Genomic DNA, 27,434 nt, shown 5'->3' with positions numbered 1-27,434 from the left:
CACATTGATTGATTTGCAGATGTCTAACCACCCTTGCAGCCCAGGAGTAAATCCCACTTTGTGTTGGTGAAGAATCCTTTTAATGTACTGTTCATGCTATTGGCTAGTCAAAATTCTTGGTGAGAATTTTGGCATCCATGTTCATCAGAGATATTGGTCTGTAATTTTCCAATTATAATGGTGGGGTCTTGTCTGGTTTTGGGATCAAGGTGATGCTGGCCTCATAGAATGAGTTTGGAAGTTTTCAGGAACGAAAGTCTGGGGTCCTAGATATCTGCTGTATTTTGATCTGAGCAGGGCAGATGAGAGATACAGATATAGATATGTAGATATGGGTAGACCAAGCTGCACACAACAACAGATTTGGTGAAAAATAAAATTTCAGAGCTAATGAAACAAATAGAGTATCACCATTTTATTAGTGGTTATAGACAGAGGATAAATATCAAGATAGTTAAGAAGAAAACAAACATAACAAAAGACTATCCAACATAAGGATAACTGGTGTTCTTAAAATAGAGAACTCACCTTATAGAACATAAGAAGGGGAGGGATATCTCGGGGATATTTAAAAACACAGTGGTAGAAAATCGCTGGGGGCCCCTGGGTGGCTCAGTCAGTTAGTGTCTGCCTTCAGCTCAGGGCATGATCTCAGGGTCCTGGGATCAAGCCCCACCTTGGGTTCCCTGCTTAAATGGGAGCCTGCTTCTCCCTCCTCTTTTACCCTTCCCCCTGCTTGTGCTCTCTCTCTCTCTCTCTCTCTCTCCCTCAAATAAATAGATAAAATCTTTTTTAAAAAAAGAAAATTGCTGAAAGAAGGAAAAATAATCTACAAAAGGAAGGATACACTTTGTCCTAGGAGAAATGGTACAGATTGGTCAATACTGTGATATATACTAAATGAACTATTGAGCTTCAAGGATAATAACTAATTCTGCAGATGACAGGCAGAAGAAAGAGAGATGGACTAAAAGAGAGCCTTTGCTATTATATATTTCCCTTAAAATTTTGAGCCAAATACATTAAAATATTAGCATTAGATAGATTTGAAGGGATGAGTACATGGCTTTTTTAAAGTGTTATTCTCTGCACTTTGATATGCATTTGAAATATTTTATAATGAAGGAAAAAAACAGATTATTCAATCTTTCCTGACTCCTTATTTGTATTTAAACTCTTCTCAAACACAGAAATAAAAAAATTTTTTTGAAAATCAGGCTGACTTTAGAGTTTAAAAAAAAAACTCACAAATACTTCTATTAAGAATATTTGCAGGGATGCCTGGGTGGCTCAGTCAGTTGAGCATCTGACTCTTGATCTAAGCTCAGGTTTTGATCTCAGGGTTGTGAGTTCAGGCCCCACATTAGCCTCCGTGCTGGGCATGGAACCTACTTAAAAAGAAAAAAAGAATGTTTACAAACACATAAAGAGAGAATAGCATGCAATCCTCACATACGTTTACTTGTCGCCCAACTTAATTAGCAACTTTCTAGTGTTTTTACTCTTTTAATCTTGGTGGGAAAGGCAATCACATGTATGCAGTCTTCTGACCCTTGCTTGGCTGCATGAGAATGGATGTAGGGCCTAGGATACTTCTTTTTCAAGACATATAGAGCCTTGGCAGTTTATGCTGGGTTTATCTCCTTGTGTGGCAATATCTTCCCCTGATTCAGATTCTGTGTACTCCTTTTTCTGCTTAAGCTTGTGCATCATATGGCACTTGACCAACCCCACTACTATATACATTCCCAGCAGGAAGGGAATGGGGTCCTTAGCTTGTGGCAAAAGAGGGGTGAATGCAGACCATTGCCCTGCATTGGCCATAGGCTGGGACCTGTTGACCATGACAGACTAAAACCCATTGTTGAAGCTGATCTTGCTCTGTTTCTTCTGTGTGAGAGTTAAGTGTTGGTCTATCCAGTGAATCATGTCTCTCTTAATGACCCTGCCATTTATAAACCATGGGGTGAGTAGACATCTTGTGACTACTGCTCTTGGTGGCAGATATCCATACACTATTTTGCAGTAGGACTCTTCCTTGCCTGGAGGTGGTAACAGGTGTCATTTGCTTGATAAATCCATTGACACATATGCCTACACACTCATTTTATTTCATTATGAAATTTTAAAAAGCAAATCCCCAACATAATCATTTCACATATAAATACTTCAGTAATTGTCTGTAATAAAGATATTAATACAACCACAATTTCATTAGCACACCCAACAAAATTAACAATCATTTTTTAACATTAACATTCTTTAACATTAACCCCATTTGTGTTCAGTGTGACTTCAGACTCATAACACTTAATGCCAGAAGATGAGACAATGCCTACAATGTTTTAGGGAAAGAAAGTACAGTTTGAAAATATTATATTTGTCCATTTTGTGGTTCAGGCAAACATTCCATAAAAAAAGAACTCAAAGATTATAGCATCTATGGTTGTTCATTTTTAATATATGTTCAGTGAAAATTTTCTAGTGAATTGAAAGATAGAAAAAATTGGTTAAAGGATGATGTGAATAATGAACCCAGTTAAATATATATTTAAGATTATACAAATATAGAATTATTAATACAGGGTAGTCTCTAAATGTTATATACCTTGACAAAGTAAAAAAAAAAAATCACAAGGAGCTGGTAAGTGAGCTGATTTCCTCATTTGTCATTGCAAGGAGTCAAGTGATACTGTCTAAAAGTTAAGAGTTAAGAGAAACATAATAACTCCCATCTCATAATGTTTTTCACTGACCTCAATTTTAGAGGCATCTTTTAGGAACTAGAGTCTCTTGTGATAGAATGGTATTTATCTCAGTTTCATTTTTATTCCAGCTTTTTAAATGTTAAATCCAAGTAATATATAGTTTTTGCTTTCAAATTAAAATACCATATGTGCCTTCCCATTTGATAACGTCTATCCTTTTACTCATATACTTATCTGGAAAAATGTTTGGAGTGGAGCTCTTAATGGTAATAATAGTTATTTTAGGGTGATGGAATTTGGGGTGATGTTTTATATTCTCTAGCACTTACTGAATTCACTGAGTTGTTTTTTTAATGAGCATGACTTTTTTTGCCAAAAGCTCTGAAGGCATTATTTAAAATATACATATATACATATACATATATTAAATAATACTGGCATTATTAGAAAAGTAAATAATTATGATTATGTTGGCAATGCTGTTGCTGCTGCTTTCATTTGCTTGCTTCTGCTGAGATTTATGATAGAAGTAATTGCTTATTTCAGGAAACATCACTTACGCTCACAGGTATATTTAAAAAGAAAAAGCAACCACTTCACACCTACTAGGACAGCTATTAAAAAAAAGACAACTGGAAAATGACAAGTATTGGTGAGAATGTGGAGAAATTGGAACCCTTGTATATTGCTGGTAGGAATGTAAAATGGTGCAGAGACTATGATAAAGTTTGGCAGTTCCTCAAAAACCTAAACATAGAATTACCATATGACTCAGCAATTCCACTCTTAGGTACACTATACCCAAAATATTTTAAGTCAGGTACTCAAACAGATACTTTCATGCCCATGGTCTTTGCAATATCATTCGCAAAAGCCGAAAGGTGGGAACAACCCAAGCGTCCATCAACAAATAACAGATAAACAAAATGTTGTATATATATACAATGGAATAATACTCAGCTATAAAAAGGAATCAAGTTCTGACACATGCTACAATATGGATGAACCTTAGAACCAAGTGAAAACGAAGCTAAGTGAAATAAGCCAGCCACAGAAGGACAAATATTGTATAATTCCATTTAAACAAAAGATCTAAAATGTGCAAATTCCTAGAGACTGAAAATGATTATAAATTACCAAAGAGTAGGGGGAAGGAGAAATGGGGATGACTGCTTAATGGCTACAGAGTTTCCATTTCAGATGATGGAAAAGTTTTAGAAATAGACAGTGGTGAGGGTTGCACAACATTGTCAACATAATTAATGCCAGTGAATTGTACATTAAAAAATGGTTAAAATGGAAAGTTTTATGTTATATACAATTGACCCTTGAACAATGTGGGGGTTAAGGGCACCGACTCTTTCCCTGCACAGGAAAATCCATGTATACCTTTGGGTTCCCTAAAAACTTTACTACTACTAATAACCTATTGTTGAGCAGAAGCCTTACCAATAACATAAACAGAAGATTAACACATATTTTATATGTTATATGTATTATATACTGTAGTCTTCCAATAAAGTTACAGAAAATATCAAGAAAATCATAAGGAAGGAAAAATACATTTATAGTACTATATTGTAAAAAACATGAGTATAAGTGGACCCAAGTAGTTCAAACTGGGGTTGTTCAAGAGTCAACTGCATGTTACAAGAAAAAAGAATAAACAATGGGCTAGATTCATTCAGCATGAAAGTTTTCATACAGAATAGTATAAGATTTCATATTGCTCCACAAACTAATAATGCTGTAGATATAGATTTATACACTTTAACCTAGTTTCAAAATTTATGAATATGTTTATTACAGCATCATTTATAATAGAAAAAAACCTGGTAGCCAAATAACCAACAATTGCTAAATAGTTGGACAAATTATGGTAACTTTATTGGAAATTATACTGTCATTAAAATAATAATTATGTAGCAACACGGAAACTGATTATGACATTAAATAAAATGGATATTTTGTATATTGTAATTGGAAATACGTAAAAGTACGTATCCTAAGGGAAAAGACCTAAATAATAATTAGGCTAAGGTTGTGGGATTGTGAAATTTTTAAGTAACTATTTCCTCGTTGCCTAATTTTGATATATTTTATTGAAAATAAATTAGGAAATTAGTACGGTTACAAGCTCACTGCTCCATTGTGGAGGCAACTTGACTTCACCCCAGTCAGCGGTCCCATTTCAGTGTCTACAGCTGAGTCGTCCAGATTTCAGGCCCTACCAGAGATTCCCCGTTGGCTTCTGCCTAGAGGCTTTGTGGGGATCGTGATCCCAGCAAAGACTGCGTCCTGCTGGTCCCCTTCTGGTCCCAAGTATTGCATGGGACCCATACTAAAAAATTATTTATCTGCGATAAAAGTTAGTGGGATTCCTGTATTTTCATTTGCCAAATCTGGGAACCCTACCTCGACCCACCCACCTACCGCCTTTTCCCTTTCCTCAACACCGCCCCTCTTACCACTCCCCTCTCTCAATTCCTTCCTCACCGTCACTCTTCTCCTTTCCACTCTCACTATCCTCCCGGAGCCCCGGATCCATCCTCCACCTCCCGGGTCAGCGGAACCCGGGCTCCTCCCCCACTCGCCTAGCCCCGAGTTCCCCCACCGCAAACTTGTCGCGGAGCCCAAGTTCCCCTCGTCCTTTTTTTCCGCCTGGGCGGAACTTGGAATCCTCCCCACCCCCCGACTCCGTCCCTGCCGGGCGGAGGCTCGAATCCCAACCCCAGCCTCCACTCTGTCGGGGTTCCGCGGATCCGCGGGTCCACCCCCCAACCCCCACCTCCGGCCCAGGCGCGCGCGGCGCGCAGGCGCAGGCGCGGAGGGCGGGCGCGGGCGGCATGGGGACTGCAGCGGCGGCAGCGGCGGCGGCCGGGGAGGGGGCGCGCAGCCCGAGCCCCGCCGCCGTGTCGCTCGGCCTGGGCGTGGCCGTCGTGTCGAGCCTGGTGAATGGGTCCACGTTCGTGCTTCAAAAAAAGGGCATCGTGCGCGCCAAGCGGCGAGGTAGGGCGGGCCGCGCGGGCTGTGCTCTGGGTCAGGGGTGGGGGTGGAGGGAACAGCCGCCAGGCGGTGGAAAGGGGAGCGGCCGCATGTTGGGGGGTGTTTGCGTCTCCGCTCAGGGCCGGGCCCAGGCAGAAGGCGGAGCACCTCGGGGGGGCGGGCTGCGCGGGCGGGAGGCTCTTCGCCCACCTGAAGCGCAGGCACGGTCGCGGCCCTGCGCCCCAGAAGCGTAACAGGCGCTGCCGTGTTTTGCCCGCCCTGGTAGTTGTGTCTCGTCCACCTTTTTTCTCCCTCCCTAGCGGCTGGAGAGGCCTTGTTCAGTTTGATAGGGTTTCTCTAGCTGACTTATGTCTTCCTTCCCAGACCCTCCCACTCCCTCTGCAGCCGCGCAGCCTACTACTAACCTGCCCTCCGGTTGGAGCCCAGGCGTCCCTGTCACCCGCACCCATCCGCTGCTAGGGAAACCTTCCCGTTTATAGTGTCCCCGAAATGGTCGAAGCGCAGTGCTTGCCCAGAAGGAGCGACGGCCCTTTCGCCTTGGCTGTGGCCCCAGCTTCGAGTGCACTTGGAAGAGCAAGACCCGCTCACTTGCGCGCCCCCCCCCCACCGCCCGCCACGCTGCAGTGGCCACGCCAGTGCAGAAATAAGAACTGTGCACTAGGCAGGCCAGGGCGGGACAGGTGGGCCAAGGAGGCGCTCACTCTCAGGGTCAAGCAAGAGGTCTGTGCTTTTCTTTAGCTTCTGTTCCTGGAGTCCTTGATTGAGCCACTCTGGTTTAGACTTGAGCCATCTGATTACAAGTGATCCTTAATGTGAAGAAAGCGAAGGGCAGATTTTTTTAAAAAAGCAAAAAATGGACCAACTTAGTATTCCCTTGGTGGATACACCACCAAACCCCACTCCTTAGTAATGTGGAAAGTGAGAGATGCAGCATAGTTCTTTGCTAGCGTCCCTCTGTTTTGAGAGGTCTGAGACAGTTTACTGAATGCAAGATGTAACATGCTTTGAAACTGAAAAGAAATCCTGCTTCCAGGACAGAGAATCTTGTGATTGTTAGCTGCATTTTCATAAGAATGGTGTTAAGAGTTCTCTGGAGAAAATGAGACCACCAGGTCATGGGTTTGAGAATAAATAAACTTATTTAATAGTTTTGATTCCAGAACACAGGTGAAACTTTCTCAGAGTGTCTTGGATGGTGAGCCAGTAGTCCCTTCAGGAAAGAGATAAAGGGGCCTGTAATCTCAAATGAAAATATAAAATCATGGATATTTGTTTAAAGAATTAAACTTCGAAGTGAAAACACTGAAGTTTACATAAAATCTAAATAAAAGCAAGTATGACTTCCTTAGGATGCAGATGTGAAGACACATCCGGCAGTGGTAGTTTTCAGGGAGAACCTATCAGTGTGAAGTGTTTGCTGTGACTCAAAAATAAACAACACATGTGCCCATGGGTAAAATGTGTGGGAGGAGAACTCCACCTCTGTGGTGCTCCTTCCAAAAACAACCCCAGTCTCACCATGAGAAAAATATCAGACAGACATGAATTGAGGAACAGTCTGCAAAATGTCTGACCAGTCCTTTGCTGAGGTTGTAAATTCTGAGAGACTGTCACAGGAGTCTAAGGACACATGACAATATTAGGGAAAATCTAAGGAAACCTTAATACAGACTTTAGTTAATAAAAAACAGTTATTGAGTAAACTAAAGTGTTATTTTAGTTCAGCTTATGTGTTTGAGGGAATTAGTGAATAAGAAAATAAGAAACAGATCGGCCAGAAAAAAACCCAGCCATGATTGATACTGTTATTTATAACTACATACTATCCCTTTAAATTAATAAAAGTGAAAATGTGATATCTGCTAATTTCCTACTTTCCCACTTACCACGCACTGCCACAGATTCAAGTTAGTTGGGTTGCTCATAGTGATGGAAGACAGACATGTACATTTGTTTTGATAAATTTAGTTTTGATTTGTTCAGCAGATATTCATGAAGCTCTTATTATGTGCCAGGCACTGTTGTAGGTATTGAGGATATGCAGTTTTAGACTCTACTCTCCCTAAAATCTTTTCCCACCTCTGCTAAAAAGCAGCAGAGTTGACTATTATGAAATGCCTGAAATGGAGGAGATAGGAGAAAAGAGGTAGCTAAGAACTAGGAAGTCAAGTTCTTGCATTAAAGGAGACTGGTCAGTTTCTTACACTATAAAAACCTCACTGAAAATTTTCTTTTTTTTTTAAGATTTTATTTATTTATTTGACAGAATGCACAGCAGGGGGGGGGAGCGGCAGGCATGAGGGAGAGGGAGAGGGTGAGGGAGAAGCAGACTCCCTGCTGAGCAGAGAGCCCAATGTGGGGCTCCATTCCAGACCCTGGGATCATGACCTGAGCCAAAGGCAGACTGAGCCACCCAGGCGCCCCCTGAAAGTTTCAACTTTAAACGAATTGCCACATGAGAGCATTTCTTTGGAGTTTTAGCTTCAGGAGAGGTAAGTTCTGGTCTCAGCCCTTCTACTGGGGGTTTTGGGGCAAGGCTTCCTCTGTTACAAACTTTCATGAACTTTTGAAAGGGCCTTCCCAGTGAATGGAGTACCCAGATAGTCCAGGAGCATTCTCCGTAACACAAGCTCATGGTGGACTGCCTGACTCCTGGGGAACCTTTGAAGGACTCTGCATGGGAAGAGAGAAGAGGGCACACAGATCATTTCTAGTGTTAGAACTCAGTTAAAGCAGAACTTAGTAAGAGAAACAAGGTAATCATTGGGTGTGAAAGCATTTGTGGAAGCCAGTTACAACTTTTAGAATTTTTGTGCACATAGGTGAGGATGCCCAGGGAGTCTGATGACTGAGGGTGGTATCCTGCCCTCCAGTAGGCTTTGTGGAAACAATCTCAGGAGGGTCATGTGTTTGAATTTGCTGCAGGCTTTGGAGAATTGCATAGTAAGTTACTGTATGTAGAATGCCCTAGACCAGGATGAACCAGCTGATCTTTTTAAAATCCCTTTCATCAAAACCAGGTGATGCCATCTCCTACTCATTAGAATGAGTAGGAGATTTAGAATTAGAAACAAAACAAAAAACAAAACATAAAATCACAAGTATTGGTGAGGATGTGGAGAAATTGGAACTCTTGTGCACTGTTCATGGGAATGTAAAATGGTGCAGTTGCTATGAAAAACAGTAGGGTGAGTCCTCAAAAAATTAAACATAGAATTACTATATGATCCAGCAATCCACTTCTGGGTATAGACCCAAAAGAAGTGAAAGCAGTGTTTTGAACAAATATTTGTACACCCATGTTTATAGCAGGAACCTAAGGACATAGCATAGACAAAAGGTGGAAACAACCCAAATATCCATTGACAGATGAATGGATAAACAAATTATGGCATATACATTCAAGGGAATATTATTTAGCCTTAAAAAGATGTTAATTCTGACACATGCTACAACGTAGATCAACCTTGCGGACAATATGCTAAGTGAAATTAGTCAGAAAAGGACACTTTATGATTTCACTCATATGAGGTACCTAGTCAAATTCACAGACTCAGAAAGTAGGATGGAGGTTGCAGGACCCCAGGAAGCAGGGAATGGAGAGTTAGTGTTTAACAGGTACAGTGTTTTTGTTTGGGAAGATGAAAAAGTTCTGGAGATCAGTGGTGGTAATGGTTGCACAACAATGTGACTATACTTAATGTCGTAGAATCACATACTTAAAAATGTTTAAAATGGTAAATTTAATGTTATGTATATTTTACCATAATAAAAAAATCCTTTTCAGATTTCATAATCTCCTTGCTGAGGAGTACAGCCTAAAGGTATAGTCCCACTGTTAAGACACTCAGAAGGTGAGTGAATTGTCTTGTGAGAATGGAAACTGGTAATTCAGGCGTTCTACCTGCTGCCCCAAGCCTTTCTGTACATCGTTTCTGAAGGGCGCGTTTTTCCTGGCTGTGGGATATTTGTGTGCTTTCTCCTTGTCTCTCCAGCCATCTCCAGACACACATGTTAGGCACATGTGCCTCTACACCCAGAGACAAGACAGGCACATGTTGTCTTCATCCCTGTAGCCCTTTGGTCTGTGGTTAATTTCCACTGCTTCTGTGAACCCTCCAGACCTTGACAGATGGGGTCAGTTGCCTCTCCCATGTGTTTCCTCAGTACTAGTCCTCAACACCCTTCTGCCCCTGAAACCCATGGGATGATGTCCTGTTTACTTGTCTGTGTTCCCCTGGATCTTGGCTTGTCAAGGCCGAGCACAGCTCCTGTCCACTTGGGACGCATGTGGTGGACACTCAGTAATGCTATCTAACTGGCCAGGAGTAACTGAGGAGCGAAGAGGGTAAAACTGAACCTTATATTTCAGAGCATTCTTCAAGTTACTTAAAACTAACCTCATTTATCTGTGGCCCTACTAAGTAAAGGAGGCCAGAGTTACTGCTAGATCTGAACATCTACACCTGTCTGATCTCTGTCTAGTCCTGAGGAGAGATCATTGATAAGGAACATGGTGAGAATAGTGGGAGAGTAGCTCTGCAGCCTGTACCTGGTTTAACTGATACTGTTTCCATAAGAAGAGAAGATAAAGGAGGCTTATAGAAGACCCATGGTATCCCAGACTCATGTATCTGTCAGCTTCCTGAGCCCCACCTCTCTCATTCTGTCCCTTCTCCTTTTTTCCCTTCCTCCATCTCTCCATGTAGTCTCTTCGCATGTTGCCACCTTGGGCTTCCTTACACTATGGTGGTCTCAGGGAAGTCAGATCCCTACATGGTGGGTAGTTTCCCTTAGACCAAACCTTCCAGGACCATGGTAGAAGCTGCATAGATATTTGTGGCCTGATTGAGAAGTCTTGCCGTGCTACTTCAGCCACATTTTATTGATGTATGGAAGTGTTACATTGTACACCTGAGACTAATATTACATTTTATGTTAACTAACGAATTTGAATACAAACTGAAATACCACTTTTCAAAAAGTAATATGCACAATCCGACACTCCCTAAGCCTAAACTCCCTAATCCTTCTGGGCCAGGAACTTGTGACTTTGAACTGGCCCCTAGACATTGCCTGGAACAGCCTGAAAGGCAGTGCCCCCGACCCAGGGGACAGTAGGCAGGCAGAGGATTTGCCTTGCTTGTTCATGCCCAGTCAGAGCTCTTTGGGATGATGTAATTATTCAGCAGAGTGTATCATGAATTCCCAGAACGTGGGCATGTCATGTTCTTTAAAAAAGCTTCTTCTTCCTGACTGTAGAGTTTTTGGCCATTGTTTTAAATCTGGGAAGTACATAAAACTATGAATAGGAAAATAAAAAGTATCACCTCCTCAACTTGAGATAACTGCTGTTATATTTAGGATGTATTTCTTCCTAATCATTTTCTTTTTTTTTCTTTAAAGATTTTATTCATTCATTTGGCAGAGAGAGAGCACAAGCAGGGGGAGCAGTAGGGAGAGGGAGAAGCAGGCTCACTACTGAGCAAGGAGCCCGATGTGGGGCTGATCCCAGGACCTTGGGATCATGACCTGAGCTGAAGGCAGATGCCTAACTGACTGAGCCACCGAGGCGCCCCTCTTCCTAGTCACTTTCAATACTTATCTTTCAAAATAGAATTTTAATGAAAAAATTGTACATACAAAATATATCTAACACTGATCTAGGGTATAAAGTAATAAACACCACCCATCAGATATTCCAAATATATGTATCCTTAAAATCTTAAAAAAAAAAAACCCACTTTTTATTATGGAAAATGTCAAACACATACATAGAAAAAATAGTGTAATAGACCCCCACGGTACCTATCACTTAGCTTCAACAATCATCAGTTTGGCCAATCTTATTTCATCTATACCTCAAGTGCCATCCCTTCACCCCCACCCTAGTGGAATTTTTTACCCAAATTTCAGGCAGAATACTATCTCATCTAGATATTTCAGTACATATCTCTTTGTTAAATAAAACCATAATATATTTATTGTACCTAAAAATTAACAATCGTTCTTTAATATTCTCATGGTCAGTGTTTAATATTCTGTGATTATCTCAAGTTTCCCTCATTTTATCTTTTAGAATCAGGATCCGGTTTTGGCCCATATATTGCTCTTAGGTAGTACAGCTCTTCATGTACTTTTTTTAAAACTTAAATTCAATTAGTCAACATATAGTACATCATTAGTTTCAAATGTAGTTTTCAGTAATTCATTTGCCTATAACACTCAGTGCTCATCGCATCACGTGCCCTCCTTAATGCCCATCACATGTACTTTTAAAAATGGGACAGAACATATATGAGTCTATGCTGTGTGTGTCAGTTTATATCCTGTGGTTATGCTCCATCTGCCATGAATTCATCCCATGTTGTTAAATATTCTTTGAAAAAATATTCAGTGGCTGCATAAATGTTACCATTCTCCTTTTGTAGGACATGGGTGTTTCTAGTTTCTTTGTTAATGTAATATGTTATATTGAATATCCTTGCATGTAAATCTTTGTGGGTTATTTCCTTTGGGTAGCTCCCTTGCAATAGAATTTTAAAAGTGATGTTCTTCAAACTATATATATTTACATGTGTGTCTGTGTGTGTGTGTATAGCCAAATTGATTTCTAGGAATATATATGTATCATATCTATTCCATTCCCACCAGCAGTGCTTGAGAGGCATGCTCATATTTATTTATTTATTTATATTTTTTCAGAGTAAAGATTTTATTTTTTTATTTGACAGAGAGAGACACAGCGAGAGGGAACACAAGCAGGGGGGTGGGAGAGGGAGAAGCAGGCTTCCTACTGAGCAGGGAGCCCAGTGCGGGGCTCGATCCCAGGACACTGGGATCATGACCTGAGCCGAAGGCAGACACTTAATGACTGAGCCACCCAGGCGCCCCATCATGCTCATATTTAAATGTAGTAGAAATATAAACATGTATGCCCAAAATTCATTTTCCGACAATATTGACTTATCTCTTATAGTTCCCTTCTAGTAGTCATGAATGAGAGCTCATTATCCTAGATTGTTCTGTTCACATGAGTAGACGACACTAGTACAGGTATAAATATCTGACATCCACCTGTCATGAAAGCAGGAATTAACCACGTTGGCTTTTCTGCCTTCAGGGTATGTCCGGGGCAGCCTCCATCTCTGTGAGGAAAACACTGGGAGAAGAAGCTCTGCAATTATGGCAAGGAGAAACTGGATGCTCTTTAAGGGCAGAAACCATGCCTTGGAAGTCTTTGTATTCACGAAGGACTGTGTACCTGATGGTTCTAGTAAATAGATGTGCAGAGTAAGGAAATAGAATACAACTGTTGCACTGAGCTTCCTGGAGGGAGTAGGATGAGAAAGGATAATGTGTCAATATATACCATATTCATTTTCCTTCTGAAACACAGAATGTCATTTTCTGAAGAAACAGAGAAACTTTATCACAGAAGTTAATGCATTATGGTCAACATTGTGTGGGCTAACCTAGAAGTTTAAATATTGTTTATAAACTCTTTTAAAAAATATTGGAGTATAATTACATAGAGTAAACTGCACAAATCATAAGGGTACAGTTTGATGAGTTTTGACAAATAAATATACTTGTGTAACCGACACCCCAGTAAAGGAAATTGATTATTGCCATAACCCTAGAAAGTTCCCTCATGTCCTTTTTCGTTCTATCCTCCCCACACCAGAGTGCCCACTCCTCTGATACCTATCTGCATAGAGTGAATTAGTTTTGCCTATTCTTGAACTTCATATAAGTGGATTCATACAGTATGTATTTTGTTACATCTACTTTTCTTTTGCTCGGCATGGTTTGAAGATTCATCATCATGTGTGTATCAGTAGTACATTTCAATAGTGTTCTATTGTTTGACTATACCATAATTTGCTTATTCATTCTCCTGTGATGAACATTTTGGTTTGGTTTCCAAATTTTTACTATTTAAATAAAGATGCAGTGACAATTCTTATATAATTCTTTTTAAAACATAATGTTTTCATTTCTTTCCAGTAAATACCTTGGAGTAATAGTGTTGGATCATGGAGTAGGTATATAATTAAATTTTAAGAAACTACTAAACATTTTCCCACTATAATTGTACCATTTTACATTCTCATTAACAATGTATGAGGGTTTCAGGTGTTCCACATTCTCTTCAACATTTCATGTTATCACCTGTTTAATTTTAGCCTTTCTGGTGAGTGTGTAGTGGTATCTCATGACTTTGATTTGCATTTCCCTAATACCATATGATATCCAGTATCCTTTTCTTTTTTTTTTAAGATTTATTTGAGAGAGAGTGTGCACGTGCACACAAGCTGGAGGGGCAGAGGGTGAGAATCTCAAGCAGATTCTACACTGAGTGTGGAGCCTGACATGGGGCTCGATCCCACAACCCTGAGATCATGACCTGAGCTGAAAACAAGAGTGGGTTGCTTAACTGATTGCACCACCCAGGTGCCCCAATATTGAGTATCTTTTAATGAGTTTATTGGCCATTTGTATATGCTCTTTAGTGAGGTGTCTTTTAAAGAGTTTTGCCTGTGTTTTATTGGATTGTATCTTTTTATTATTTATTGTTTATTCATTGTTTGTATATATATTCTAGATACAAGTCCTTTGTCAGATATAGGAATTGCAGATCTTTCTGGCTTGCCTTTTCATTTTTTTAATGGTGCATTTGGAAGAACAGAAAATTTAAATGTTGATAAAGTGTAACTTTTTTTTGTGTTTTTTTAATTTTAATTCCAGTTAACATACAGTGTTTGTTATATTAGGTGTACACGATGTAGTGATTTAACAATTCCATAAATCACCTGGTGCTCATCGCAAGCGCACTCCTTAATCCCCATCACCTATTTAACCTATCCCTACCCTACTCCCCTCTAAATAACTATCAGTTTGATCTCTGTGATTAAGAGTCCTGTTTCTATAGAGCTACCATACGACCCAGCAATTGCACTACTGGGTATTTACCCCAAAGATACAAATGGAGGGATCTGAAGGGGTACATGCACCCTGATGTTTATAGCAGCAATGTTCACAATAGCCAAACTGTGGAAAGAGCCAAGATGTCCATCGACAGATTAATGGATAAAGAAGATGTGGTATATATATACAATGGAATATTATGCAGCCATCAAAAGGAATGAAATCTTGCCATTTGCAACGACATGGATGGAACTGGAGGGTATTATGCTGAGCAAAATAAGTCACAAAGACATGTATCATATGACCTCACTATATGAGGAATTCTTAATCTCAGGAAACAAACAGGGTTGCTGGAATGGTGGGGGGGGTGGGAGGGATGGGGTGGCTGGGTGATAGACATTGGGGAGGGTATGTGCTTTGGTGAGTGCTGTGAACTGTGTAAGACTGTTGAATCACAGACCTGTACCTCTGAAACGAATAATACATTATATGTTAAAAAAAAAGAAGGAAGAAGGAGAAGATAGCAGGAAGGGAAAAATGAAGGGGGGTGGAAATTGGAGGGGGAGACAAACCATGAGAGACTATGGACTCTGAGAAACAAACTGAGGGTTCTAGAGGGGAGGGGGTGGGGGGACGGGTTAGCCTGGTGGTGGGTATTAAAGAGGGCATGTACTGCATGGAGCACTGGGTGTTATATGCAAACAATGAATCATGAAACACCATCAAAAACTAATGATGTAATGTATGGTGAATAACATAACATAATAAAAAAAAGAGTCCTGTTTCTTGATTTGTTTCTCCTCCCCCTCTGCTTGTTTGTTTTGTTTCTTAAATTCTACATATGAGTGACATCAGATGGTATTTATCTTTCTCTGACTGGCTTATTTCACTTAGCATTATAATCTCTAGTTCTGTCCGTGTTGTTGCCAATGGCAAGATTTCATTCCTTTTAATGGCTAAATAATATTCCATTGTATATGTATACCACATCTTCTTTATCCATTCATCTGTTGATGGACATTTGGTCTGCTTCCATATCTTGGCTATTGCAAATAATGCAGCTATACACATAGGGATGCATGTACTCTTTGAACTAGTGTTTTTGTATTCTTTGGGTAAATACCTGGTAGTGCAATTGCTGGGTCATAGGGTAGCTCTATTTTTAACTTTTTGAAGAACCTCCATACTGTTTCCTATAGTGGCTGCACCAATTTGCATTGCCACCAACGTACACAAGTGTTCCTTTTTCTCCACATCGTCACCAAAACTTGTTTCTTGTGTTGTTGGTTTTAGCCATTCTGACAGGTGTGAGGTGATAGCTTACTGTAGTTTTGATTTGCATTTCTCTCATGGTAAGTGATGATGAACATCTTTTTCTTGTGTCTGTTGGCAATCTGTATGTCTTTGGAGAAATGTCTGTTCATGTCTTCTGCCCATTTTTATTTTTTATTTTTATTATTTTTTAAAGATTTTTATTTATTTATTTGACAGAGAGAGACACAGCAAGAGAGGGAACACAAGCAGGGGAAGTGGGGGAGGGAGAAGCAGGCTTCCCGCAGAGCAGGGAGCCCAACACGGGGCTTGATCCCAGGACTCTAGGATCATGACCTGAGCTGAAGGCAGACCCTTAATGACTGAGCCACTCAGGTGCCCCATGCCCATTTTTAAATTAATTATTTGTTTTCTGGATATTGAGTTTTAGAAGTTTTTTTTTTTAAAGATTTTATTTTTAAGTAATCTCTACACCCAATGTGGGGCTTGAACCGATGACCCCAAGATCAAGAGTCGCATGCTCCACCAACTGAGCCACCCAGGTGCCCAGGTTTTATAAGTTCTTTATATATTGTGGATGGTAACCTTTTATCAGATATGTCATTTGCAAAAATCTTTTCCCATTCCATAGGTTGCCTTTTAGTTTTGTTGATTGTTTCCTTTGCTGTGCACAAGCTTTTTATTTTGATGAATCTCAGTAGTTTATTTTTGCTTTTGTTTCCCTTGCCACAGAAGACATGTCTAGAAAGAAGTTGCTATGGCCGATGTTGGAGAGTATACTTCTTGTGTTCTCTTTTAGGATTTTTATGATTTTACGTCTCACATTTAAGTCTCTAATCCATTTTCAATTTTTTTTGTGTGTGTATGGTATAAGAAAGTGATCCATTTTCATTCTTTTGCATGTTGCTGTCCAGTATTCCCAACACCATTTGTTGAAGAGACAGTCTTTTTTTCATTGGATGTTCCTTCCTGCTTTGTTGAATGAAGATTGACCATATAATTGTGGGTTCATTTCTGGGTTTTCTATTCTGTTGATCTATGTGTCTTTTTTGTGCCAGTACCGTATTGTTTTGATTATATTACAGTTTTGTAATATAATTTGAAGTCCGGAATTGTGATGCCTCCAGCTTTACATTTCTCCTTCAAGATTGCTTTGGCTATTTGGGGTCTTTTGTGGTTCCATACAAACTTTAGGACTGTTTGTTCTAGCTCTGTGAAAAATGCTCTTGGTATTTGGATAGGGATTGCATGAAATGTGTAGATTGCTTTGGGTATTATAAGCATTTTAACAATATTTGTTCTAATCCATGAATGTGGAATGTTTTTCCGTTTCTTTGTGTCATCTTCAATTTCTTTTACCATTTTTTAACAAAAGTTTTCAGAGTACAGGTCTTTCACCTCTTACATTAGTTTTATTCCTAAATATCTTATTGTTTTTGGTGCAATTGTAAATGGGAGTGATTCCTTAATTTCTCTTTCTGCTGCTTCATTATTATATATAGAAATGCAGCAGACTTCTGTGTGTTGATTTTGTGTCCTGTGACTTTGCTGAAGTTATGTATACAGTTCTAGCAATTTTTTGGTGGAGTCTTTCAGGTTTTCTATATAGAGTATCATGTCATCCACAAATAGTGAAAGTTTTTCTTCTTCCTTGCCAATTTGGATGCCTTTTCTTTCTTTTTGGTTGCTGTGGCAAGGACTTCATACTATGTTAAATAACAGTGGTGAGAGTGGACATCTCTGTTTTGTCCTTGACCGTAGAGGAAAAGCACTTAGTTTTTCCCATTGAGGATGATATTAGCTGTGGGTTTTTCATAGATGGCCTTTATTATGTTGAGGTATGTTCCCTCTGTCCCTACTCTGTTGAGGTTTTTTATCATGAATGGATGTTGTACTTTGTCAAATGCTTTTTCTGCATCTATTGAAAAGATCATAGGGTTCTTATCCTTTCTTTTATTAATGTGGTGTATCACGCTGATTGATTTGAGAATATTGAACCACGCTTACAACCCAGGAATAAATCTCTTACTTGATTGTGTTGAATAATTCTTTTAATGTGGGGCACCTGGGTGGCTCAGTCATTAAGCGTCTGCCTTTGGCTCAGGTCACGATCCCAGTGTCCTGGGATCGAGCCCCACACTGGGCTCCTGGCTCAGCGGGAAGCCTGCTTCTCCCTGTCCCACTCCCCCTGCTTGTGTTCCCTCTCTTGGTCTCTCTCTCTCTCTGTCAAATAAATAAAAATCTTTAAAATAAAAAAAGTCTTTTAATGTATTGTTGGATTGGGTTTGCTAGCATTTTGTTGAGGATTTTTGCATCTATATTCATCAGGGATATTGGCCTGTTTTTCTCTTTCTCAGTGGTATCCTGTTTTGGTATCAGGGTAATGCTGGCCTCATATAATTAATTGGAATTTGGAAGTTTTCGTTCATTTTCCTTTTTTGGAATAGTTTGAGAAGAATTGGTATTAACTCTTCTTTAAATGCTTGGTAGAATTCGCCTGTGAAGGCATCTGGCCCCGTACTTTTGTTTGCTGGGACATTTTTGTTTTTGTTTTTGTTTTGTTTTTAAAGATTGTATTTATTTGACAGAGACACAGCGAGAGAGGGAACACAAGCAGGGGGAGTGGGAGAGGGAGAAAGCAGGCTTCCTGCAGAGCAGGAAGCCCAATGCGGGGCTCGATGCGGGGCTTGATCCCAGGATCCTGGGATCATGACCTGAGCCGAAGGCAGACGCTTAACAACTGAGCCACCCAGGTTCCACGCTGGGACATTCGATTAATGGTTTGATTTCTTTCCTGATTATCAGTCGGTTCAAATTTTCTGTTTCTTCCTGTTGCAGTTTTTGTAGTATATATGTTCCTAGGAATTGATCCTTTTCTTCTAGGTTGCCTAATCTGTTGGCATATAGTTTTTCATAATATTTTCTTATGATTGTATTTCTGTGGTGTTGGTTGTTATTTCTCCTCTCTCATTTATGATATTTTTTTAGTCTTTGTCTTTTTCTTGGCAAGTCTAGCTAGAAGTTTATCAATTCTATTGATATTTTCAAAGAACCAGCTCAATCATCTGTTTCTATTGTTTTCATTGATCTGTTCTATTTTTTTTTGTTTGTTTCTATATCATTTATTTCTGCTCTGATCTTTATTATTTCCTTCCTTCTGCTGGTTTTAGGTTTTGGTTGTCATTCTTTTTCTAGCTCCCTTAGGTGCTAGAAAGGTTAGGTTGTTTTTTTGAGATTTTTTTGCTTCTTAAGGTAGGCCTGTATTGCTATAAACTTCCCTTCTTAGAACCGCTTGCTGCATCTCAAAGGTATTGGACTGTTATCATTTTCATTTGTTTCCATATACTTTTTAATTTCTTTGATTTCTTGTCTGACCCTTTCAGTGTTTAGTAGCATGTTATTTAACCCCATGTATCTTTGGTGTTTCCAGTTTTTTTCTTGTCGTTGACTTCTAGTTTCATAGCATTGTGTTCAGAAAAGATGCATGGTATGATTTTGATCTTCTTGAATTTGTCGCAGTTTGTTTTGTTGGCTAATATGCAGTTTATTCTAGAGAATGTTCCATGTGCATTTGAAAAGAATGTGTGTTCTGTTTTAGGATGCAGTATTCTGAATATATCTGTTAAATCCAAACCTTCCAGTATGTCATTCAAACCATTTTTTCCTTGATTTTCTCTTTAGATTTTATCTTTCTATGTCTATTGATGTAAATGGGATGTTAAAGTCCCCTACTATTATTGTGTTATTATCAATTAGTTCCTTTATGTTTGTTATTGACTGTTTTATATATTTGGGTGCTCCCATATGAAGTGCATAAATATTTACAATTGCTGTATATTCTTGTTGGATTGTCTTTAGTATTCTATAGTGTCCTTCTTTGTCTCTTGTTACAGCCTTTGTTTTAAAGTCTATTTCGTCCAATATAAGTATTCTTTGCACATTTTCTTTTGACATCCATTTGCATGATAGATGTTTCTCCATCCCCTCACTTTCAGTCAGCAGGTGTCTTTACATCTGAAATGAGTCTCTCTCCCATATTGATGGGTCTTGTTTTTTTACCCATTATATCCCCCTATGTCTTTGATTGAAGCATTTAGTTCATTTACATTCAAAGTAATTATTGATAGATATATATTTGTTGTTTTATTATTTGTTTTATGGTTGTTTCTGAAGATCTCTGATCTCTTGTTCTCTTTCAAGGTTGCTGATTTTTTTAGTGATATATTTTCTTTCTCTTCTTTGCCTGTTTGTTAATGGCTTTTGATATATGGTTACCTTTAGGTTTGTATATAACCTCTTGTGCTTATAGCAGTGTATATTAAGTTGATGGTCATTTAAGTTTGAACCCATCTTTACTCTTCTCCCCATGTTTTAGCTATTTGTTATTATATTTTATATCTTTTTTTGTGAGTTCTTTGATTTTTTACAGAAACATTCATTTTTACTGCTTTTATGTTTTCTGTCTCTATACTGTCACTTTTGGTCTCTCCTTTCCAGTCAAAGAGTCCCCTTTAATATTTCTTGTGGAGCTGGTTTAATGATCACAAACTCCTTTAGTTTTTGTTTGTATGGGAAAATCTTTATCCCTCCTTTATTGTGAATGATAGCCTTGCTGGATAGACTATTCTTGGTTGCAGATTTTCCCCATTCATCACTGTGAATATATTATGTGACTCTCTTCTGGCTTGCAAAGTTATTGCTGAAAAATCCCCTGCTAGCTTTATGGGTTTTCCCATGTAAGTTATTGTCTTTTGTTTTACACTTAAAATGTTTTTCTTTTTCATTATATTTTACCAATTTAATTACAATATGTCTTGGTGTGAATCTGCTTTTGTTGATTTTGTAGGTGTTTCTCTGTGCCTCCTGGATCTGGATATCTGTTTCTTTCCCCAGATTGGGAAAGTTTTCAGCTGTTATTTCTTCAATTATATTTTTTGCTCCCTTTTTTCTCTCTTTTTTCTGGGACTGACATAATACAAATGTTATTACATTTGATGGAGTCACAGAGTTCCCTAGTCTATTCTCATTTTGCATAATTCTTTTTTCTTTCTTTTTTTCCAGCTGATTACTTTCCATTATTCTGTCTCCTAGGTCACTAATTCATTCCGTTAAGCTTGTTTCTCATTTCGTTTATTGAGCCCTTTATCTCTATCTTTTTTCATTTTTTTAAATTTAAATTTTGTTAATTAACATATAGTGCAATATTGGTTTCTGGAGTAGAATTCAGTGATTCATCACTGAACACCCAGTGCTCATCACAAGTGCCCTCTTTAATACCCATCACCCATCTCGCCCATCCCCCACCCACTCCCTCCATCAACCTTCAGTTTGTTCCCTGTCGTTGAGTCACTTATGACTTCTTTTCTTTTCCCCCTTCCAATATGTTCATTTGTTTTCTTTCTTAAATTCCACATATCCTTGAGATCAAATGGTATTTGTCTTTCTCAACCTGACTTATTTCATAGTCTGCTATGTTATGCCTTATTTCTGTGTTAAGGGTCTCACTCATGTCTTCCACTCTTTGCTCAAGTCCAGTGAGTATCCTTACGATCGTTATTTTAAATTCTTTTATCAGGCTAGTTACTTATGTCTGTTTTACTTAGATCTCTGGCCATGACTTGTCCTATTATTTCATTTGAGATAAATTTCTCTGTCTTCTCATTTTCTCTGAGTCTCTGTGCATCTCCTGGTCTTGAAAGTAATGATCTTATGAAGACTAGGCCATGTAGTGCCCTGCAGTGTGGTGTCCTCTGTTGCCCAGGGCCTGGCACTTCCAGGAGTATCTCCAGTGTGTGCTGTATGTATTCTGCTGTTTTGTTCTAGCTGCTTTATCCTTTAGGCCAGTCATCTGCAGAAGCTATCTTTGCCTTTTGTGGGCAGTGTTGGGTCCCTGGCCTGAATGTGGCACATTTTCATTTGGTGTGCTCTGGTCTGTTTGTGAAATGAGACCTGTCACCACCGTCACCTAAACCGAGGCTCTGCAAAACCTCCCAGGTCGAGAAGGCAAAGTCTGAGCAGGGGTTTAGGCTGATCTTCTGGGGGTAGGGACCTGCTGTGCTGGGACTGAGGCAAGGGTGACTGAGAGGGGTGGTTCCACCAGAGTGTGTGTGTGGGGGTGGGGTTTGGGGTAAGCACGTTAGGTAGTTTCAGGGCTGTGCTGGTTCCCGCAGGTGGCCCTGTGCTTATGAGAGGCAGGGGAGGGAAATGGCACCAGCCAGTTCCTTTATTCTTGGAGGGGTCTCTCTGTGAATACTGTCTTTCCAGGACGAGCTCTGAAAGGAGTGAATAATCTTCCCACTGTGTGCCCTAGGCGCTGCTCAGATTGCTTGTTTCCACACTGTATGTCCAGGGGTTGTTGCCCGCCTTCTGTCTAAGACCGGCAGGATGCCTTCTGGTCTCTATCCTGGCCAAGTCTGATGACCTTTAAAACCAGGTTTTAAGCCTGGTTGGTTGCCAGAACTCAAGAAATTTGGCCTCTTGCCTTCCAAGCCAATTGCTATGGGGATTTGTTTTCCCTGAGGGCTCCCCTATATGCTAGCCTGTCTCTTACCCTTCTCCATGACTGTGGCTTTCTCTCCACCACAATGGCCACGGTTTCTCTCCCAAACCATGTCTCTGCACTTCTTTTCAGTGATGTGGCGTCTTCTCTACATTTAGTGTGGAGTTTATTCTGCCAGTCTTCAGGTCAATTTCCTGGGGGTATTTAGGATGATGAGATAGTTATCTAGTTGTATTCGTGGGATGAGGGGAACCTAGGGTCCTACTCTGCCACCATCTTCCAACCTCTGTAACTTTTTTTGTTTTTTCTATGTCATTGGTGCTTTTTGATTTGATTTCTGCCTAAGAAATCTTCGTTTCTCCTCCATCATGGTGGTATTCTCCTGTGCTTTCCTTTAGTAGTTTATAGCTTTATCTTTTACCTTTAGTTCTGTAAACTATCCTGAGTTAACTTTTGTGTATAGGTGAGGCATGAATCAAGGTTCAGTATTTTCCCTACCAATATCCAGTTGATGCAGCACCATTTATTAAAGAGACTTCCCCATTGAATTATACTGCTGCTTCAGTCTGTGATTTGACTGTACATGTGTGGGTCTCTTTCAGAACTCTGTTCTGTTTCATTGTATATGTCTATCCTTATGCCAGTAGCACACTGTCTTGATTATGTATTTTTATAGTAAATCTTAAAGTCAGATGGTATAAGTCCTACAACTTTGTTTCTCTTTTTCAAGACTACCCAACTATTTCTTTAGGAAAATAAGTTCTACATATTTAATAATTGATGTACAGAGGGACTTCAAGTACTAAATCCATGTATAAGTCAGTGAATAGTAGTGCTCAGATTGATTTTAGTTAATACATTCATCTAGGTATGTTGGTGTTTGGAAAGAAAATTTCTTTATTCTTAGTCCTTTTTAAAGAACTCTTTGAAAACTATGGCATATTTTTACACATTTTTTTGAAGTCAAGGCATTAATTAGTAAAGGACATAGTGATGGACTCTAGCTTTGCTGTTTGCAGCAACTTCTGTTGTTGCTGTAGGAGCACATACGAACTGAAGCAGTTTTTCTGTGCTATAATCCAGCAGGTAAATAAACTAGATGGCTATCTCTAATTTTGTGCTAGAAGGTCATATCTTAAGGATATTTCTGATGCACTTACATAACTAAATGGAAGGTTTTAAAAGCCACAAGTCCATGGTTGGACAGTGTCCCTGCCAATTGATGTTATCATCCTGACAAGTCTCTTTTGTGTTTGCACAACATTTCTTTGTTTTATAGTTCAACTGTCATAAACAGCCATTCAGCCCCCAGTTAGCACCCAAGTTTTCCAATGTGAGACAAAAACCCATACAACTTAGGTATTGGTACCTCCTGCAGCCCATACCTAAGGAGTGAAGGGTAGAGGACACACGAGTGTAGTTAAACAGACAAACAGAAAAGCCTCCCAATGTTCTACAATTCTGTGGCTCTCTGTTCTTGCTGAGCCCAGAGGACTTGAAGTGTCCTGGGCATCAGCTGGGAAAAGGAGTGTGGGTGTAGGCTTGAATGAGTGCCTCCTGAGGTTATCTGGTGAGTGACTCTAGGATCTTTAGGTACAGTGATGTTTGAAGATGAAACTGTAGAAACCAACTGGGCTTAGAACATAAGAGAAAAGTATCTATTTATGACAGGGGCTAAGGGCTGTTATGGAATGCAAGCACCCAGGAGCTCATGGCTGCAGAAGGAGGAAGGAACCTGAGGTAGCCAGCTCGTGAGGAGGCTGTGCACAGGTGGATGGGTAAGCAGAGCCATGAACCTCCTTCAAGGCAGAGCACAAGGGATGCTACTGGTTTGAGGCCTTTGGGGACCACCTGGAGGAGCTTCACATTGGTGTGTAGTAAGGGGTGTGGGACAGGTATCAGATAGAAAATCTAACTTATTGATATCCATGGAAGCCGAAAAATTTTGCCTAATGGCTTAAAATGTGAGGGTGATCTAAACAGCTTTTGGATTTCAGCAAATACAAGCTCTTCCCTAGAGTGTGTGAGTGGAAGGACTGAAAGATTTGGAGCTGATTTGTACCCTTTGACAAAAGGGTGACCAGAAGCTTGTCATTTCCCCATCCCTTGGTACCTGGTATCCCAGGTTTCTCCCCATTTTCATAACACATTTTTTTTTCAAACCTCCAAATGCATGTGCTGTATAGTGGTCAATGGTGCTGGGAAATGTAGCAGTGAAAGAGGGTCTCATTGCATTGGCCACTGGCATCCTTGGACCAGTTTTCACTTCAGGAGGGTCATTCACACTCCAGGTACTGCTGTGGCAGCAATCCCTGACTCCATAAGCACTGATGACCAAACTATATTCATTACAGTGAAAGGAGTTGATGTTCCCTGCCCCCAACATTCTGTGTTTCCCCACTAGGAAAGATTGTGAGTGATTCCTTGATTTCAAAGGCCCTAGAATCCTTTTATATCATATACAGAACTTTAAAAAGTCATTGAGTAGGTTATTGTGTTCATCTGCCATAAAAATGAGCTTTAAGATGTTGTAGAATGATACACATTTACAATTTTTTTAATTAATAAATAAGAATATTTACTTATACACAAAAGAGAACTGGGGTGATTATACTAATGTGAAACAAAATAGAATTTTAAGACAAAAATTGTTATTAGAAACAAAGGACATTTATAACAATGAAATAGTCCATCTATCAGGATGATGTAATGATTATAAATCTATATGTACCTAACAACAGAGTCTCAAAATTCATTAAACAAAAATAACATAATAAAGAAATAGAAAATCAAGTAATAGTAGTTGGAGACTTCAGTATCCTACTTTAAAAAATGTATTTAGTCAGTTATTCTACCTAGTTTTTATAGAAAAACTAAGCAGAAGATCAACAAGGAATAGAAGACTTGAATGACACTATAAACAACTGATGTTTAATATTTTAATTATTACAGTTGGATTTATGTATGCCATTTACTCTTTGTTGTATTTGTTTCATGTACTTTCTGTTTGTATACTCATTTATTGTTTTATTTGCATAAAGTGAAAATTTCTATTATAATGTTTTATTAATTCCTTTAGTCATTTTTCACTATATTTTTTTATTGAAGTATTTTATTGAGGATGACATTCAACGTTATATTAGTTTCAGGTGTACAACGTAGTGATTTGATATGACATACATTACAAAATGATCATGACAAGTCTAGTTACCATCTGTCACCACACAAAGTTATTAAAGTATAACTGACTGTATTCCCTGTGCTGTTCTTTATGTCCCCATGACTTATTTTATAACTGGAAGTTTGTACTTCTTAATCCTCTTCACCTGTTTTGCCCATCCCCCCACACTTCTGCTGTCTGGCAATAGTTCTTTCTTTTTATGAGTCTGCTTCTATTTTATTTTCTTTGTTCGTTTGTTTTGTTATTTAGATTCCACATGTAAGTGAGATCACACTATATTTGTCTTTTTTTGTCCTACTTAATTCATTTGGCATAATACCCTCTGGTTTATCCATGTTCCCACAAATGGCAAGATTTCATGCTTATGACTGAGTAATATTCCACTGTATGTATGTATATATCTGTATATCTATATCTGTATCTATCTATCTACACCCCCCCACACACACATCCCGCATTTTCATCCATTCATCTTTCAGTGGGCACTTTAGTTGCTTCCATAATTTGGCTATGGTAAATAATGCTGCAGTAAACATGGGTGTATATAGCTTTTGAAATTAGTATTTTTGTTTTCCTTTTTTTTAAATTTTTTATTGTTATGTTAATCACCATATATTACATCATTAGTTTTTGGTGCAGTGTTCCATGTTCCATGATTCATTGTTTGTTCATAACACCCAGTGCTCCATGCAGAACGTGCCCTCCTCAATACCCATCACCAGGATAACCCATCCCCCTCCCCCCCTCCCCTCTAGAACCCTCAGTTTGTTTTTCAGAGTCCATCATCTCTCATGGTTCGTCTCCCCCTCTGACATACTCCCCTTTTCTTCCTCTCCTGTTATCTTCTTTTTCTTTTTTCTTAAAATATGTTGCGTTATTTTTTTCAGAAGTACAGATCTGTGATTCAACAGTCTTGCACAATTCACAGCGCTCACCGTAGCACATACCCTCCCCAATGTCTATCACCCAGCCACCCCATCCCTCCCACCCCCAACCACTCCAGTAACCCTCAGTTTGTTTCATAAGAATTCCTCATATCAGTGAGGTCATGTGATACATGTCTTTCTCTGATTGACTTATTTCACTCAGCATAACACCCTCCAGTTCCATCCACGTCGTTGCAAATGGCAAGATCTCATTCCTTTTGAAGGCTGCATAATATTCCATTGTGTATATATACCACATCTTCTTTATCCATTCATCTGTCGATGGGCATCTTGGCTCTTTCCACAGTTTGGCTATTGTGGATGTTGCTGCTGTAAACATTGGGGTACACGTACCCCTTCGGGTCCCTACATTTGTATCGTTGGGGTAAATACCCAGTAGTGCAATTGCTGGATCGAACGGTAGCTCTAATTTCAACTGTTTGAGGAACCTCCATACTGTTTTCCAGAGGGGTTGCACCAGCTTCCATTCCCACCAACAGTGTAGAAGGGTTCCCTTTCTCCACATCCCCGCCAACATCTGTTGTTCCCTGACTTGTTAATTTTAGCCATTCTGACGGGTGTGAGGTGGAATCTCATTGAGGTTTTGATTTGGATTTCCCTGATGCCGAGCGATGTGGAGCACTTTTTCATGTGCCTGTTAGCCATTTGGATGTCTTCTTTGGAGAAATGTCTGTTCATGTCTTCTGCCCATTTCTTGATTGGATTATTTGTTCTTTGGGTGTTGAGTTTGATAAGTTCTTTATAGATTTTGGATACTAGCCCTTTATCTGATATGTCATTTACAAATACTTTCTCCCATTCTGTCGGTTGTCTTTTGGTTTTGTGGACTGTTTCTTTTGCTGTGCAAAAGCTTTTTATCTTGATGAAATCCCAATAGTTCATTTTTGCCC

The 27,434-nt window shown here is 39.4% G+C and overlaps 1 protein-coding gene across 1 annotated transcript in view; it reads left to right on the top strand.

Annotated features, from left to right (window-relative positions):
• The first annotated feature begins 5,549 nt into the window (after positions 1-5,549).
• The window catches only part of NIPA1 (NIPA magnesium transporter 1), an 88,654-nt gene continuing 66,769 nt past the window's right edge, over positions 5,550-27,434 (top strand). Inside the window, exon 1 of the mRNA XM_025852101.2 lies at positions 5,550-5,717. Within this exon, the coding sequence (XP_025707886.1) occupies positions 5,555-5,717 (163 nt within the window). The 5' untranslated portion in view covers positions 5,550-5,554. The remainder of the gene's footprint in view (positions 5,718-27,434) is intronic.

Source organism: Callorhinus ursinus, unplaced genomic scaffold (assembly GCF_003265705.2).
Source record: "Callorhinus ursinus isolate GAN/ISIS: 27379988/994484 unplaced genomic scaffold, GSC_fseal_2.0 scaffold78, whole genome shotgun sequence".
Taxonomy (NCBI): domain Eukaryota; kingdom Metazoa; phylum Chordata; class Mammalia; order Carnivora; family Otariidae; genus Callorhinus; species Callorhinus ursinus.
Note: the sequence above shows the minus strand (reverse complement) of the source record. Positions and strands in the feature narration are given on the sequence as shown.